The sequence below is a fragment of the Panthera pardus genome, unplaced genomic scaffold (assembly GCF_024362965.1).
Source record: "Panthera pardus isolate Hobbes unplaced genomic scaffold, ASM2436296v1 HiC_scaffold_11, whole genome shotgun sequence".
In the NCBI taxonomy this organism is placed as follows: Eukaryota; Metazoa; Chordata; class Mammalia; order Carnivora; family Felidae; genus Panthera; species Panthera pardus.
In genome coordinates, this window is record NW_026526666.1 from 83,641,934 (window position 1) to 83,657,117 (window position 15,184).

At 61.6% G+C, this 15,184-nt stretch overlaps 1 protein-coding gene across 1 annotated transcript in view; it reads right to left on the reverse strand.

Annotated features, from left to right (window-relative positions):
* Nucleotides 1–481: 481 nt before the first annotated feature.
* SDC3 (syndecan 3) overlaps nucleotides 482–15,184 on the reverse strand; it is a 36,261-nt gene continuing 21,558 nt past the window's right edge. Inside the window, exons 2-5 of the mRNA XM_053898224.1 lie at nucleotides 9,773–9,890; nucleotides 7,172–7,785; nucleotides 5,072–5,363; nucleotides 482–4,680 (exon numbers count right to left, since the gene is read on the reverse strand). Of these exons, the coding sequence (XP_053754199.1) occupies nucleotides 4,514–4,680; nucleotides 5,072–5,363; nucleotides 7,172–7,785; nucleotides 9,773–9,890 (1,191 nt within the window). The 3' untranslated portion in view covers nucleotides 482–4,513. The remainder of the gene's footprint in view (nucleotides 4,681–5,071; nucleotides 5,364–7,171; nucleotides 7,786–9,772; nucleotides 9,891–15,184) is intronic.

Below are 15,184 nucleotides of genomic sequence, written 5' to 3' on the forward strand. Positions count from 1 at the left end.
TTCGCAGGTGAGAAAATCGAGGCTCCGCGAGCTCAGAAGTGGCCTCTCCAGACTCACAGCTGGGAAATGTCACCTGGGCTTGAAATCAGGCCTCCCGACCCCAAAGCCATCCGGCCTTAGTCAGTCTGATTCTGATATCCTGTGGTCCCAACATTCTCCCTTTGTGGCCTGAAACCAGTTCTTTCCCCCTGGGCGGGGGGGGACCACAGGGCCCCCAACGCCACCACAGACTGGCCCCAGCCCAACCACAGCCCCCAGGCGGCCTTACCACAGTCAGCTTCGTGGTTTCCTGAACACTCTCAACCAACGGTCGCTTTTACCATAATGGTTCCCGCGAGAGGCTGCCGGTCAATTTTCCTTGCTTGGTTCTCAATTTCTTCTGAAGGGTAAAGTGGCTGATGGGGTGGGGTGGGGGGGGGGGGAACCACGAGCCGCCCCTCCCGCAAAGCCTCCTTGTTTATCTCACACTCAGGCCACACTGTATCATTTCAGCTTAATTTTATTTCCTCTTATAAATGGGCACAGCACGGGAAGTGTTAAAAAAAAAAAAAAAAAAAAAGAACAACCAAACAGAAAACAAAAACAAAACAACCAAACAGCTCCTTCACAAGGCTGGGACAGGTGAGTACCCCCGGTAGCGGGGGGGGGTGGGGGGGGGGGCAGGCACCTGGGTCTCTTTTTCCAGTCTTTTCCCTCCGCTTTTCCTTATTTAGAGATTTGGCCGTGAACTCAGGACAGGTATGGTTAATAAACAGGTTATGGGGGTGGCGGGGGAGAGAAAGGGCAGGGAAGGCTTGGGGGAGGGAAGGACAAACTCCCACCCACCCCAGGCCGGGTACGCGAAGGGTTCTGTACAGGAGAAAGGACGCACGGGAGGGACACTGTCTTCAGGGGGCTCTCTGGAGCCACACTGCCTACGAAAAGTATTTACACGTATTTGCCACGCTGTGCACTAAGCTGCCGGGTGGGCACCGGGGGGGGGGGGGGATGCTGGACCCATCAGCCCTTAGATGGCAACTCCAGGACCCAGTCTTGGCATCTCCGTAAATCTGTACAGTTCGTGGGCTTCTATTTACAGGCAGGAGGCCTGAGGAAGCAAGTCCAGGGTGGTGGCTGTCAGGAGAAATCCGGGAGAGCCCAGGAGGTGGTGGCCACTCCCGCCCCACCGGAGAGGCCAAGATAGGTTTGCTTCCTGTGCCCGGGGCCCCAGCCTGGAGGCCTGGACAGATGGCTTTGCCAGCCCCGGTGGGGATCTGGCCTGAGCACCCCAAGCCACGGACCGCAGACCTGCCTCACCCAGCCCTGGTTGCCACCCAGCCACCTCCAGGGCTGAAGGGGACGCACCTTTCAGGAGAGGTACGCCCCTGTGGCCCCTTAGGGAGACAGAACCTGGGTTCTAAAAGTCACAGCTGGAGCGAGGGCCCGAACCCCACCTCCCGAGGCCCCAGCCACCCTCCCTGGCAGCTGAGGCCCCAGGGAGGTTCTCCGGCCACACAAGCCCCCTCCCCTTTGGAATCTGCCCGGCTTCTAGGAAATGCCAGGGCCTTGCGGGACACCCTCCCTAAGCACACTGGTGTGTCTGGGGACCCATCTGCCCAGGCCCTGCTTGCATCACACCTCGTGCCCAGGCAGAGTGAGAGCCCCGCACCCACACTGCACCGAGGAGAGCCCCAGCTCATCCTTTTAACCGACCTCTCTCCTGGACTGCCCTGCCCCAGCCGGGCTGGCCGGAATGAACTTGGGCCAGTCAGACTGTGTTGTTCCACGAGGATAAAGCCTGGGCCTTGGGCTCAGGTCCAGGGCTCCATGAACGAGGCCCTTGGCCCCTTCTCTCAAACGTTAAGGACAGAGAGAAGAGGCCCATGTGCCAGGAGGCAAAGCCCCAAGTCCCAAGTTAGAAGCCAGCCCTACGTGGGGAGTCAGGCCTGCTGGGACCAGACTGGACCCCTGCGGGGGGGCCACTCCAAGCCCACTCCAGCCAGATCAAGCCCAGCTCCTCCGTCCTTGCCAGGCCCCGCCCCACCATGGGCTACATGTGGCCCATGCAGGGGTCTCCTACCCCAGGCCCACCATCCCTGGGCTCACGTCCCCTCTCCTCCATGCTCCCTGGCTTCTCAGCCTTGGCCTGCCCAGGCCTGGTCACCAGAGCTGCTGGCCCCCCACAGCAGCCCACCAGGGAGCTGCTGGGACGTCAGTCCCTCCTCCCCTCGCCCTTCCACACTCCAGGGATGACTGAGGCCAGGTCGCCTCACCTTCAACAAACCATGGGCCCAGGGTGCCTCCCCTCACTCCCGCCCGTCGCAAAGTTTGGGACCGGCTGGGCTCCTTACGGGCCTCCAGGCCCTGCCCGGGGGGACACTGAGTCCGAAAGACAAAGCCCCAGCCCAGAAGCAGGATGGTGGAAAAGACAGGGTGTGGGAGTTCCCTGGACCCTTGCTCTCAATGCCTCGGGCACCCCCCACCCCCTTCACCCTGCAGAAATCTGCTGCCAGGGAGTCTAGAAAAGGGAACAAAAATAAAAGCTGGGTTCCTGACTTTAATCTGGGCTGAAGGTTGTGGGGGGGGTGAGCACCAGCCAACCCCAACTCAGACCACATCCTGTGTCCTCAGGAGCCCCCACCAAGCACACCCTCCTCCCCCAAGGAGATTTGTGACCCCACATTTAAAATATCTACAGAAGCGGCCCCCTCGCAAGGGTAACACAGAAGGGGGAGGTGGGCCGGGGCCTGGGACACCCCCCCCCCCCCAGCCCCACCTGCTCTCAGCTCCCGGCCTGGGGCAGTGTGTCTGGCTGGGCTGCTTCAAGAACCATCAGCTTGTCTGGCCAGCGAGCGGGCAGGTGTCCACGGGGAGGGCCCCAGGGCGGGACCGAGGTGGGCCTGGTGAGGCCGCAGGGAGGGTGCAGGAGGCCCAGGCGACAGGGCCCACCCTCGCAGGCACTTTGGAGACTTGTGTCCTGGGAGGCAGAGTCAGCCCCTAGCTCAGAGCAGGAGAGGGTACAGGGAGACCGGGAGCCAGGCCGCACACCCCTCCCCGGCCAGGCCTTGTGGTCCTGGGTGACCCAAACCCCCTCCACATTTCCAGGAACCAGCCTGCCTTCCTCAGCAAGGCTCCTAGCTAGCGGGGGACTGGCCCCGAACTCACCCCTCGGCGAGCTACAGAGGGGAGGGGAGGGGAGCAGGCCCCACCGATGTGCAATGCCCTGGGGGGGGGGGGGGTTGTGGCAGCATCCCCCCCCACTTTATTTCAGGAGAGGCAAGCAAGGCCCGCCGGTTCCCCTGCAGCACAAGCGCGGGGCTGTGCAGGGGGGAGACTGTACCTCCACGTGGGATCGTATCTGACATGCTGGGGTCGGCGGCCGCGTGGTTGGTGCTGGCGTCGTGGTGAGGGGCTGAGTGTGGCAGGGCAACTCTGGGGACCCAATATGGGCTGACTGTTCCAGCCTGACTCCACCCTCTCCGGTGAGCCCGGGAGCTGGGGACAGCCTGCCTGGTGCCACAGTGTGCATGGGGGGAGGGGGACAGAGGAAGGGGCAGGCCACACTGTCACCACCATCAGGGGACGACGACTAGTGCCTTGCATTGTTGTGAGCATTGGGGGGCGGGGGGGGGGCGTGGGGTGAGAAACACGCGAGAATAAGCATCTTTGGAAGCATGTGTGTCTGTGACAGGTCTGCACCGGCTGGGTGAGCGGGGCCGCGCAAGGTTTTGTCGTTGCGCGTCGTCGCCTTCGTGTGTGATGTCATGCGTGACCGTGTGGGAGATGGTGTCTGTGCAGAGTCCGCCTGCAAGAGGGAGGGAGGCCCAGGCGGCCCAGCCCCTCCTCACCAGTGGCTGCCAGAGCACTCTTAGCAAGTCGATTCCTTAGGGGCACGCTGGGATGAGGTGAGGCCTGTGGTAGGTGGGCACTGGGCAGGGGCCAGGGGAGAATGGCCCCACCGCCCCAGAGAGGCCAGGGCAAAACAGGCTGGTGACGAGAGGTACCGTCTCTCCCGGGCAGAGAGGGGCCCCGGGGACGGTAGTGAGAGGCCACAGTGTCTCGATGATGTCGAGGGCTGAGCTGGCCAAACGCTCGTCCTGGAAACCAGCCTGCGTGCCTCTCCGCCTCCGAAACGAGACTTCAGCTGGCCCTGGTGGGGGGGCCAGGTTGGGGCCTGGAGCCCATCTCAAGCCCCACCCTTTCTTCTCCCAGCCAATCTGGAGCTTCCTTCCTCCTGTCCGGCCGACACGAGGTCCTGAAGCCCCAGGCTGATTGTGGGGAGGGCGGGGGGGGGGACAAGAGATGAGCTGGTAAGGGCACAGTCTAGGGCAGATGGCAGTGCCCCCTGTCCCTCAGGTAAGATCTGCGTGAGGCTGGCTGTCTGGGCAGACCCTGGGAGGGCGGGCAGAGATGAACCGGGGCCAGACTCCCTCCCAGGCCCAGTCCCAGGCCAGGGCTGGTGGGGCCGGGCCGGGGGCTAGGCGGAGGGGTGACGCTGAGGCTACGGGAGGCACTGTGGCTCCACTAGGCTCCGCTAGGCGTAGAATTCCTCCTGCTTGTCAGGCTTCTGGTACGTGACGCTGGCCTGCTTGGGCTCCTCCAGTGTGTAGCTGCCCTCATCCTTCTTCTTCATACGGTAGATGAGCAGCGTGACCAGGAAGGCCGCGAACAGGGCGCCCACCACCCCGCCTACAATCACAGCTGCGGAGGAAGAAGGCAGAGGTCAAGGGCTAAAGACAAGCTGGGGACAAGCTCAGAACCTGGGGAGAGAGCAGAGGGCCCCGGGCGGGGAGGGGGCTCAGAGCCTTGAATCTGAGGCGCGGGGTGGCCAATTCTCACACGGGCAGCGCTGGCTGGCATTCACAGACCTCGCCGGAAGGAGGATATGGAGGCAGGGTCAGACCCTGGGACAGGGGAAGGTCAGAGGAGGAAACAAAAGGAGGGTCTGGGGGTTGAGTCCCCAGCTTTCCCTTCCTAGGAGACTAGGCTCCTAGAAACCCCATGCCCTGACCTCTTCTCGGGTCCCTAGACATCCAAACTGAGGCCCGACCAGCTGCCTCGCTCGGGGCTCCTCCCAGGCCCCAAGCCTCACCTACGAGCACCTCCTTCCGCTCTAGGATGCTCTTCTGAGGCAGCTGAGCAGCTGAGCTGCCTGGGTCGATGGCATTGTCCAGGAGGCTGGGGCCTGGGCCAGCACCCTTGGGCAGCGTCCCAGGTGGAGGTGACGGCTTGGCTGCAGCCCCGCCCACAGCCACCACCTCATTGGCTGTGTCTGGCTGCGTGGTCTCTTCCTCCGGCAGCTCAAAGTCCCCGCTGGGCCCCCCGCTCACGGGCACCTCTGGCTCATCCCGGATCGTGGTCAGGACGGACTCCGGAGTTGGGGTCTGGAGGGAGGGAGGCATGAGCCTAGGAGCCAGGCCTCAGCCCCTCCTGCCATGGGGCACCCCCCCCCCCACCTCTGCCCAAACCACCCCGCATTCCCAGTGGGTCTGACACTTACTTAACTAAGCACTCGCTATGTGCCAGGCACTGTGCTAAACACGTCATGGGCGTTTTGCCCTCACAACACCCCCGTGAAGGAGGTACTGCTACCCCTGATTTATAGGGCTGGAAATAGGTTCAGAGAAGTGACGTGACTTGCCAAGGACATACAGCTAGTAAAGCAGTAGAAACAGAACTAAAATCCAGATCCACCCAATTCCAACGTCTCGTGTTTGTAACCACCCCACACCGCCTCCGTTCTCACCTGGCCACATCCTATCCCCACCCCATCTGTCACCTCCCCCTCTAGCCGCCTCTTGGTAATAACGATCGTTGGGAGATCGCTGTCGAATTGCTGTTTGGGGACTGCTAGATGCTGCCTGGTCCCCAGGCCACGTACCTGGGGCAGGGGTGAGGCCCTCAGCCCGGGGGTCAGTTCAAGTGTACAAATGCAGAGTGTGATGCCCCTTGGAGGCAAGCGCCCAGGAAACCAGCCCGGCGGCTCCCACCAGAGGGAAGCAGGACCAGGGCTGTGTTTGGCGCAAGGATGTAGGTACCTCGGGGGTGAGCGGGGTGAGGTGGGCCTGGTGCCCCGCCCTCCATCCCGTCACTGTTTCCCCTTCCTGCTTGGCCAGCGTCTGCGAAGTGCCAGGCTGCCCCAGCTGCTCAGAGGAGCTGAAGGTGGGGTCTGCATCTGGCCGGGGCTGGGGAGTCAGAGGGCCTGAGGGGGACCTGAAGGCACCTCTCCCACCTGAGGGCCCTCCTCCCTCCGTGAGGCCGGCTGCAAAGGGCTTTTGAACCCCAATCAGTGCGACCTCCTCCCCTCTTAGCCCAGCCCACCCAGCAGGGACCAGGCTACTGCTCCCACTTCCTTGATCCCATGCACCCCCACAGTCCTGACGTCCACATCCTCCCCCCTTCAACCCTCCACCCCTCACCCCTAACACCCCCCCCACACACACACATGCCCTGGCCTCTCTCTAGAGCCAACTGCGGGGCTCAGATGCTGACTCTGCCATCGCGGGTGAGGCCTGGTCTGCAACCAGGCACAGTGCCGCCCACAGCGTGGATGCCAGGGTGAGGGCGGGCACGGGGACGCTCAGCTCTGAGCCGGCCACCCGGGCAGCACGCCGCACACGTGAGCTGAGGGCTCTCCTCTCCCTCGGCCTCCCCCCCCCCCCCAGTCACCCTCAGACTAACAACGATGGCGATGACGGTGACCGTGACGATACCGAAGCTTCTGGCTGGTTTACCATTGCCAGGCCCCGTTTTAGGCGCTTTGGATGATTCCCGCAACACTAGGGTCGGCGTCCTATTATTTCCTCCTTCTCACAGGTGAGGAAATGGGACGTACAGAAAGAATCGGCGACTTCCTGAGCTCACTCCAGGATGCCTGCCCCCTGGCCCTGCACAGGCCCCTTGCCCCACCCCCCACCAACCACGCTCTACCCGATTCTTTCCCCATCCCTATCTTGTCCCAACATCCTAGGCCCCAGGGCCAGTCTCCCTTCCATCCCCATCCACCTCGACCTCTGTCCCCATCCTGTGTTTCACGCCCCCAGCCTTGGCCCTCTGGCCTCAGCCTCTCTAGCCATGTCTGGCCCATCTCCAGACCCTCCTGGTCCCCGCCCTGCCCAGCTGCAACCTCCCCTGCCCAGGCCCGACCCACCCGCCTCTGCTCTCGCTCCCTGTTCTCCCCCAAACTGCTCACCTGAGCCACTTCCGTGGGTCCAGGGGCCGTGGTCCCCAGGGGCAGGGTGCTCTTCTCAGGGCTGTCAGGCTCCTGGGTGGTAGCTGGCCTGGGAAGGGCCCTTGGCCTGGAGGTAGCTGTGCTGACCAACCTGGGTGTCGGGGCCTCTGTGTCCAAGACGGCCACCGTGGTGGGAGGCGAGGGCGCCGCTGGGGTGGTGGCCTGGGCCGTGGCCGCCGTGGTCAGCGGAAGAGGCAGAAGCCTCTGTGCACCGGTGGTCCTTATGACAGAGGTGATGGCCGTGGAAGGGGGTGCCGCGGGGATGCTGGGGGCGGCGGTGGCCACCGTGGCGGGCACCGTGGCCACGGTCAGAGCCCCCGCGGTCGTGGCAGCAGTGGTAGCCGTGGGCATGGAGACGGTGGTGGCTCTCTGGCTGGGCTCTTCCGGGACCTCTGTCACCACCGGGGGGCTGGTGGCTGGCTCCGGGGTGGGGTGCTCGGAGGGGAGCTCTTCAAACGGGGTGCCCACGGGCTGGATGTCCATGGTAGGTGGCACCGCGGGTGTGGTGGACACTGCCGTGGCCACATCTGGGCTGAACCGCATGGCCGTCTCAATGCCCGACTCCTGCTCGAAGTCTGAGGGGGTGGGGAAGAGGAGAGAGCTAGGGAGCTGGCCGATCGTGAGGGCAGGAGGGTCCCAGGTAAGCAATGGCCACCAAGATGGGGCGGATCCCAGCCCTCACTCCATGCAATTTCCCCGGGACAAGATGAGGGAAAGACGTAAGGCACAGCCTGCCCACAGGTCAACAGCTGGCTGGTGGCTGGTGCATGTTCCCTAAGCCTTCCCTGCCTAGCCAAAAAGTCCTCGGGTGGAAGGGGCACCTCTTCCAGGAAGTCTTCTCTGATTTTTCCAGACCCCCCAGCCTGGACCTAGTGGCAGCCTAAATCCAGGCAGAGGCAACAAAAGCCCTACGGGCTGCAGATCTTGCTAAAAGCTGGGCGGGGGAAGCAGGGGAGTGGCATTCTGGAAAAGCCAGGCCTAGATAAACCCGTGCCACGAGCATGAGGCGCTTAAGGGCTTCTCCGGAGGCACAGGCCACAGGAAGACAGCAAGGAGGAGAAGGAGCCCTTCCTACAGGGAAATGCTTGAGCAATCTGGCGGACTCTGAGCCAGGACAAGTGAAGGGGCCCGGGAGGAAATAGGGGACAGAGAGAGAGAGAGGGTGCAGCCCACTCCCTGGGCCCCTGATCAGCCAGAGGAGGGGTGGAGAGCAGCCAGAGAGGTTCAGGAGTAGAGACATGACCCAGCAGAGATGGATTTTACGAAGATTAACTTGCAAGAGGCTTACAAGGAGTAGGGCTAAAGCGGGGAGACTAGAGGTAGAGGACTGTGGGTGGCCAGGCCCAGAGCACAGAGACCTCGTACCATCCCGCCAGACCGCCTTGCCCTCTCACAGGGCCCAATCTCAGCACATACCCCTTTTGAACAAAAAAGAAAAGTCATCTTGGGGCGCCCGGGTGGCTCCGTCGGTTAAACATCCGACTTCGGCTCAGGTCATGATCTCGAAGTTCGTGAGTTCGAGCCCCGCCAACGGGCTCTGCGCTGACAGCGTGGAGCCTGCCGGGGATTTTCTCTCACTCGCTCTCTCTCTGCCCCTACCCCCCTTGCGCTCTCTCGCTCTCTCAAAATAAATAAATGAATTAAAAAAAAAAAAAGTAATCTCAACACCCAAAGCGGGGCTCCGACTCAAGACCCCGAGATCAAGAGTCACAGCTCTTCTGACTGAGCCAGCCGGGTGCCCCGAACACACACCCCTTTTTTCTACCATTTTTAGAACTCCTCCCCTGTTCCAGACCCTGACACCTTACGCTGAAGCCTTCCAGAGGCTCTGAGAAGAAGGCATAGCTCTTCTATCATTCCCAGGTGAGAACACAGGGACTCAGAGGGGGAGAGTGGCTGAAGGTAGCACAGGTTTTAAGCGCCGAAGCTGGGATTCAAACCAGGGGTGCGGGGGCAACCTCCCTCACCTCACACTGCTCTCCTGGCCTTTCCCAGGCCACAGAACCGGGCTGTCCCAGGCACTGGTGGAGGCGTCTGCCCCTTTCCACCGCTCCCTGAACTCTACCCTGGGCCACAGCTGACTGGACAGGAAGGGGGCCACCTGACCCAAGCAGAGTCAGTCAAATGGTTTCTGCTGAGGACGCGCCCCTGCAGATCCGAGAAGTGACTACACTAAGTTCCTCCAAGAGGTCAGGGCAGTACTGAAAACTGGGTTACTGAGGGGCGTCCGTGCTCCCCAGCAGAGGCAGGAGGTCTTCAGGGAGACGCAAACAGTGCAGAGAGAACCGCGGGGAGCAGCGAGTCCCGAGCTCTGAGGTCTCAAAGCCCTGGAGACAGTCCCGGGAGGACGGGCTGCCCTTCCCCGTGCTTGCGGCCCAGAAGCTTCCCTTGCCTGACCACCCCACCCCCCACCCCGGCCCCTCACCCCCACCATGGAAACCAGCCTGCATGGGCCCCTGTTCCCAGTGATCCCAGAGCCTTGGCTGGGGCACTGGAGGCAGACAGCACTGCCCAGGCACAGGGCAAGGGCGGGGGGTGGGGGCGGGGAAGGTGGGTACTTACAGCCCGAGCCGGACCCCGAGTAGAGGTCATCCAGCTCGTCATCGGGGAAGGAGTCGTCATCCCCAGAGCCCTCCAGGTCCACGGGCCTCTCGAAGTTCTCACTGCGCCAGCGCTGAGCCTGAGGAAGGCAGAGGCGGGCATAGAGCTCAGCACCTGCGGCCCGGACGTGCCCAGAGGGACAGCAGACACATCCGTGGGCCAAGCGACTGAGGAACAGCGTCAGGCATGGCCACCACACGGGCCAACAGGGCCAGGGTGGGCCTGAATACCACCTCCTGCCCCCCCAGAGGCTAGGACAGCAGCCCCACCTTCCTGCCCCCACCAGGGACCCAGACCACTCCCCGACGCCCTGAGCAGAACTGCTGGATGGCAGACAGGGGGTCTAGAGCCAGAACGCTGGATGAGTCCCGCCTTCATCACTTACTAAACGTGTGACCGCTCTGTACTCATTACCCACAGTGCCTGCCTCACTGGTGCCGTGAGCACACGGCGTGCGGATGTGTGTGTGGTGCCCGGGACGCCTGGCGGGACTCTTGGCGTGGCCACGGTCATCAGCCCCGTTCTGCAGAGGAGGCAGCTGAGGCCCACCCAGCTGCCCTAGGTCACCAGAGAGCACGTGACACGACGAGATTCAGACTCTGCTGGGGACCCAATCGAAGTCTCAAAGGCAATGCGATTAGTCGGACACGGGGTTTAGGGAGACGAGGGCCTTTGGGAGGGGGGTACTTTGGGTAAGAGTGGGGAGGGGGAGGGAGAGAAGGGAGTGTAGACTCCAGCCCTGGCCCTGGGTCCTCCCCAAACCAGGATGGTGGCCTACCTCCCCACCCCCAGAGGATCTCGATGCCCGAGTCAGCTGAGGGCCCAAAAGCCAATTCCACCTCAGGAGGGGTGCGAGGGGCTCCTTGCAGGTTCCCCAAACTCCTCCCAGTGTCAGAAGCTGGGGAGGCCCGGAGCTGGGGCCGTCCCTCCCCACTGCAACCCTGGAGGACGGCCAGCACAAGGGGCAAGCAAGGCAGGAGTCCCTCCCCCTCCAAGGGGGCAGCCGGGCCCCATCCCCTGCTACACTTCTGACCCTGGCTCCAAGCCAAGTCAAGCCACAGTCCCTGCCCCTGAGGGCTTTCCCCAGGAAAGTGAGACGGATCTGGAGGGATTAGCGCTTGGGGCTGAAACAACAGAACAAGAGAGAAAGGCATCTCCAGCAGAGGGAAGAGAAAGAAATACGCCAAGTCTCCAAGGTGGGGAAGTGCAGCCCGTGTTCCCCGGGCTAGCCATGCCCGCCCTCCAGCCTCATCTGGGGTCCCTCTGCACCCCTCCAATTGCTGGATTCCAGCCACGCTGGCAGCTCTCTATTCCCGGAATGTGCCTGGTCTCTCCTGTCCACTCATGCTGTTCCCTCTGCCCAGAACACTCTTCCTTCCCATCCCCTCATCGTCCAGTGTTTGGCCAGCGAACCTCCACTCTACTTCCTTCGAGAAGCCCCACCCTATTCTGATCTTTCCGAGGATCCTATGGTTCTGAATTCACGCCTATCACCATTGTGAGCTGGGTCTGCTTGGGTGACAGCCCGCCCTACAGAACTACATCTCGATGGATGGAGGTGGGACCTTGCTCGGCACATAGTAGGTATTCAGGAAATGCCTGTTAAGAAACAGGGTTGAGCTGGGAGATGGGACTAGTGCCCGGGGCAGGGGCGGGCTGGAGCTGCAGCTGGGGAAGCCCCATCACAGGGGGCTTTCAGCGACCAACTGACAACTCCATCCTGGAAACCGGTTCCTTTCCATCCTGACCGCACGTCAGAATATCGTGAACACTGAACTCGGTGGTTCAGCAGATCTGAGGGACAGTCTGAGCATTCGCACTGTCTGACCGACGTGGGAACCACGAAAGGAGTGTGGAGCAGGAAGGGGACCGGGCCAGTGCCGCGAGCCGGTCCTCAGCCCCCTGATGGGCCCCCTTCTGGGGTTTGCACACAGCTAGAGAGAGGACCCCAACCCTGGCTTCCTGCCCCAGCCTCGACCACCTGCTCTGCAGCCCTCCCCAGGCCAGCCGGGGCAAGAGGCCAGGGCAGCAAGCCAAGAGATGCCCTCCACCCCACCCCTGTTACCACACACACACACACACACACACACACGCAAAGTAATGAATTAATCAGTATTTACTTGCTACCAATGAGTCATGGAGTGGAACAATTAGTGTAATTGCTCCCGTGACTAATTGCTGGGTCTTTCTCGCTTTCAGACATTCCAGGAGCTCAGAGCAGCTATCATCCGACTTGCCCCAGCTCCCATCTCTGCCCCCGCTGCCCAAAAGAACGAACCCCCAGGACCCCCGGTGAGGGAAACAGAAGGCTCCCTGTACCACCAGCCTCTTCAAGCTGGGCCAGCCAAGCTGGAGTCCCTTGGAGACGTTCTGCCTAATTCTTAGGCAAGCAGCCAGGAGCCAGAGATGTGCAATTCCTGTTCAGGGCCACACAGCAGGACAGCGCGCTTGTGAGTGGAGCTGTCTTCACTGTCTTTCCATCCTTCCAGGAAAGGCCAGGGAGCAGCCGGGAGGAGGGGTTCTAAGAAGTCTGAGGTCCCCGGGGAGTGCCCAAACCGGAGTCAACATGGGAGCCAAAATAGGGAGTCCTCATGATTCTTGGGTGACCAATGCCATGCAATAGCCCCTAACAATCTGCTCCCGGAAGGGCCTGCCCAAATCCAAAGACTCGCCCCAAAGCCACACAGACTCTTGAAATGATACTCCCAGAGACAGAGAGAAAACATATACAGACACACCCTGATGCACACACCCTTAGGCAGCCTCAGAGAGGCACCTTGCATTGGCACGCCTTTGGGTACAAAGAGGGCCACGCATCGGGGGCAGGCACTGGGCGGGGGGGGGGGGGGGCACACGGTGCAGCTCTGAGGCCCCGAGACAAGCATGGAGCCTCTTGTGAACCCATCAGCCTCCACTCAGGTAGCTCTCACCTAGATACTATTCATCCCTAGCTCAGTAGCCATCGACATGACAACCGTTACCATGGCGACCATCTCCTCCATGCTAAGGACCAGGAGCTCCAGCTTCCCACAGAGATGGAGGGGGGCAGGAGAGGGAAAGATAGTGGAAGAATAGAGAGGATGACAGGGAGGGGGGAGGGGGGAGGCGCAGGGCAGAGGGAAGCCAGGGGTCAGAGGGGCACAGGGGGGAAGCGGAGGGGGCAGTGCAGGGAGGACGCAGTGAGCGGGCGAGTGAGAGAGAAAGCAGGAAGGCGAGAGTGGCAGGCGCGGGGAGCGAATTCTCTCACATCTTAATTTAGCCTCGCGCGCAATCAGACAGAGCTGGGGAAGGGGCCACTTCAGTGATTTTCCAAACCCGCATCCAAGGGAACATCCTTTCTGCATAGTAAGTGGCCCCCAGACGAGGTGGAAGGAGGGGTGGCCAACAGCCCAGTCACCCCTGAATTCGTCCTGGGAAGCTTAATGTGAGGGACACCTGTGGGGGTGGGGGTGGGGGTGGGGGTATGCCCAGCCCCCTCCCCCCCCAGCCAGCTGAATGCCAGCCTGACCCCTCCCTGGGTCAGCTGGAGGGGCCGGAACTCAGTGGGTGCCCCCCAGAAACACTGCAGGGGTGCTGGTGGCTGCAGCTCCCAGGGGACCAGGAGGAGGAGGGAGGAAAGAGATGGGGGCCGGGAGCTGAGCCGGGGAGGCAGCAGGGAAAGACTCCGAAGTCACAAAGTGCCAGGGGAGAATGGTGACAACAGCCTTCGACCCCCAAACGACCTCTCCATTTGCATAATTCCATGCATAATTAGCATACTTATCCATGCCATCCCCTGAAAGGAGAACTGAATCCAAAGGCCCCAGGACCCTGTGGCCTGCCCCTGCCCCTCACTGCGCCCCACCTCTGGGTAAACCCCCCCTCATGCTTGATAAACGCATCCACGCGCCTAACACACCCACACACTGCAGCCAGCAGGCAATCCCGCACCCTCATGCACATGCGCACACGCGCGCGCACACACACACACACACACACACACACACACACACACGCCATGCAGGCTTCCTTTCTGGGTACAAACAAGCATACACAACGCTGGGGTGAGCCCTTCCCAAGGGGCTGCCACCTGGGGGAAGGGGGGGACGGACCCAAATCAGGTGGACCTCAGGTATGTCTCCTCCCCTCTGAGTGCAGGGGTGCATTCAGGGAGAAAGCCAGGGAGCCTCCCTCTGCCCCCAGCGTCCTTCCCAGACTCGAAGTCTGGGGTCCCTCAGGCCCAGCCCCTATCACCTGCCCTCCCCCATCAAGAGCATTCCCTGAGAAACAGGAAAGCACAGAGGTGAAGCCGGAATGGATCGGCCGCTCCCCCCGCTACCCGTGGGACATCAGGCAAGCCTCGTCTCTCAGCACCTCAGCCTTCTCATCTGTAAAATGGGGATGCCGCTAATAGTGCGTTGCTCCTCTAGCTGCTCTGGGAATCAAATACTATCACGCAGGTAACGGGTTGAGCACAGGACCCAACATCCAGAGTTGGATAAGTGGACATAGTTGCAGCTAGTGTCCCTTATGCGCTCAGCGTTCCGTGATCCTTTCCGAAGATTTTACTTCATTCAAGCCTCGCCATCCTCGTGGTGGGAAATAGAATCAGGACGGTCACACCCAGGCTGCGGATGCCCAGAGAGGTCAAGAGGCCCGGCCAAGGCCACACAGCAGGGGAGGGTGCAGAGAGAAGAAAAAGAGAGGCTGGATGAGCGGGGAGAAAGGCTAAGGTACAGAAACAGATGCAGACACACAAATTAGGTCAGCTGGCAGGGGGCCAGGAGCCCAGCACCCCTGAGCACTGCTAATCGTGCCGCAAAAGCCAAGAATAAAATCAAGTATAATTAATTCTGCCCAAGCTTCCTGCCCTGCATGAGCCAGACTCAGGCGCCCCGCTCTCGGTGACTAGAGGCGTGTGAGCAGGAGTTGGGAGCCCAGCTCTAGATTCAGACAGCCCTGGGTTCAAGTCCAGCTCGGCTTACTTGCTGGCTGACTCTGGGCAAGTTACTTAACCTCTCTGAGCCTCTCTTCGGTCACACGGGGACACTGGTAACACAGGTGGCACAGAATAATTGGTGGTCAGCCTTACCACGGCACGTTTCCCACCTCGGTCTTCACCTCAAGGCCAAACTAGGCCTCGGTGATCACGGGGTTCTACCCTTTCTTCTTACCGATGTGAACACTGAGGCTCAGAGAGGCGAAGGGCTTGCATCACCCCAGTCCCTGCTAAGAGGGGTGGGGGTGGGGACCGAGCCTGCCAAGCGGCACTCAGGAAAGTCAAGGGATCCGTCCAGGGACACGCAGTGACGTAACCACTAGCTGGTGGGAGCAGGGTGGTCTCGGCAGAGCCCCCTGGATCCCCACAGGCTCTGTCCCCACCAGTCCCTGTCC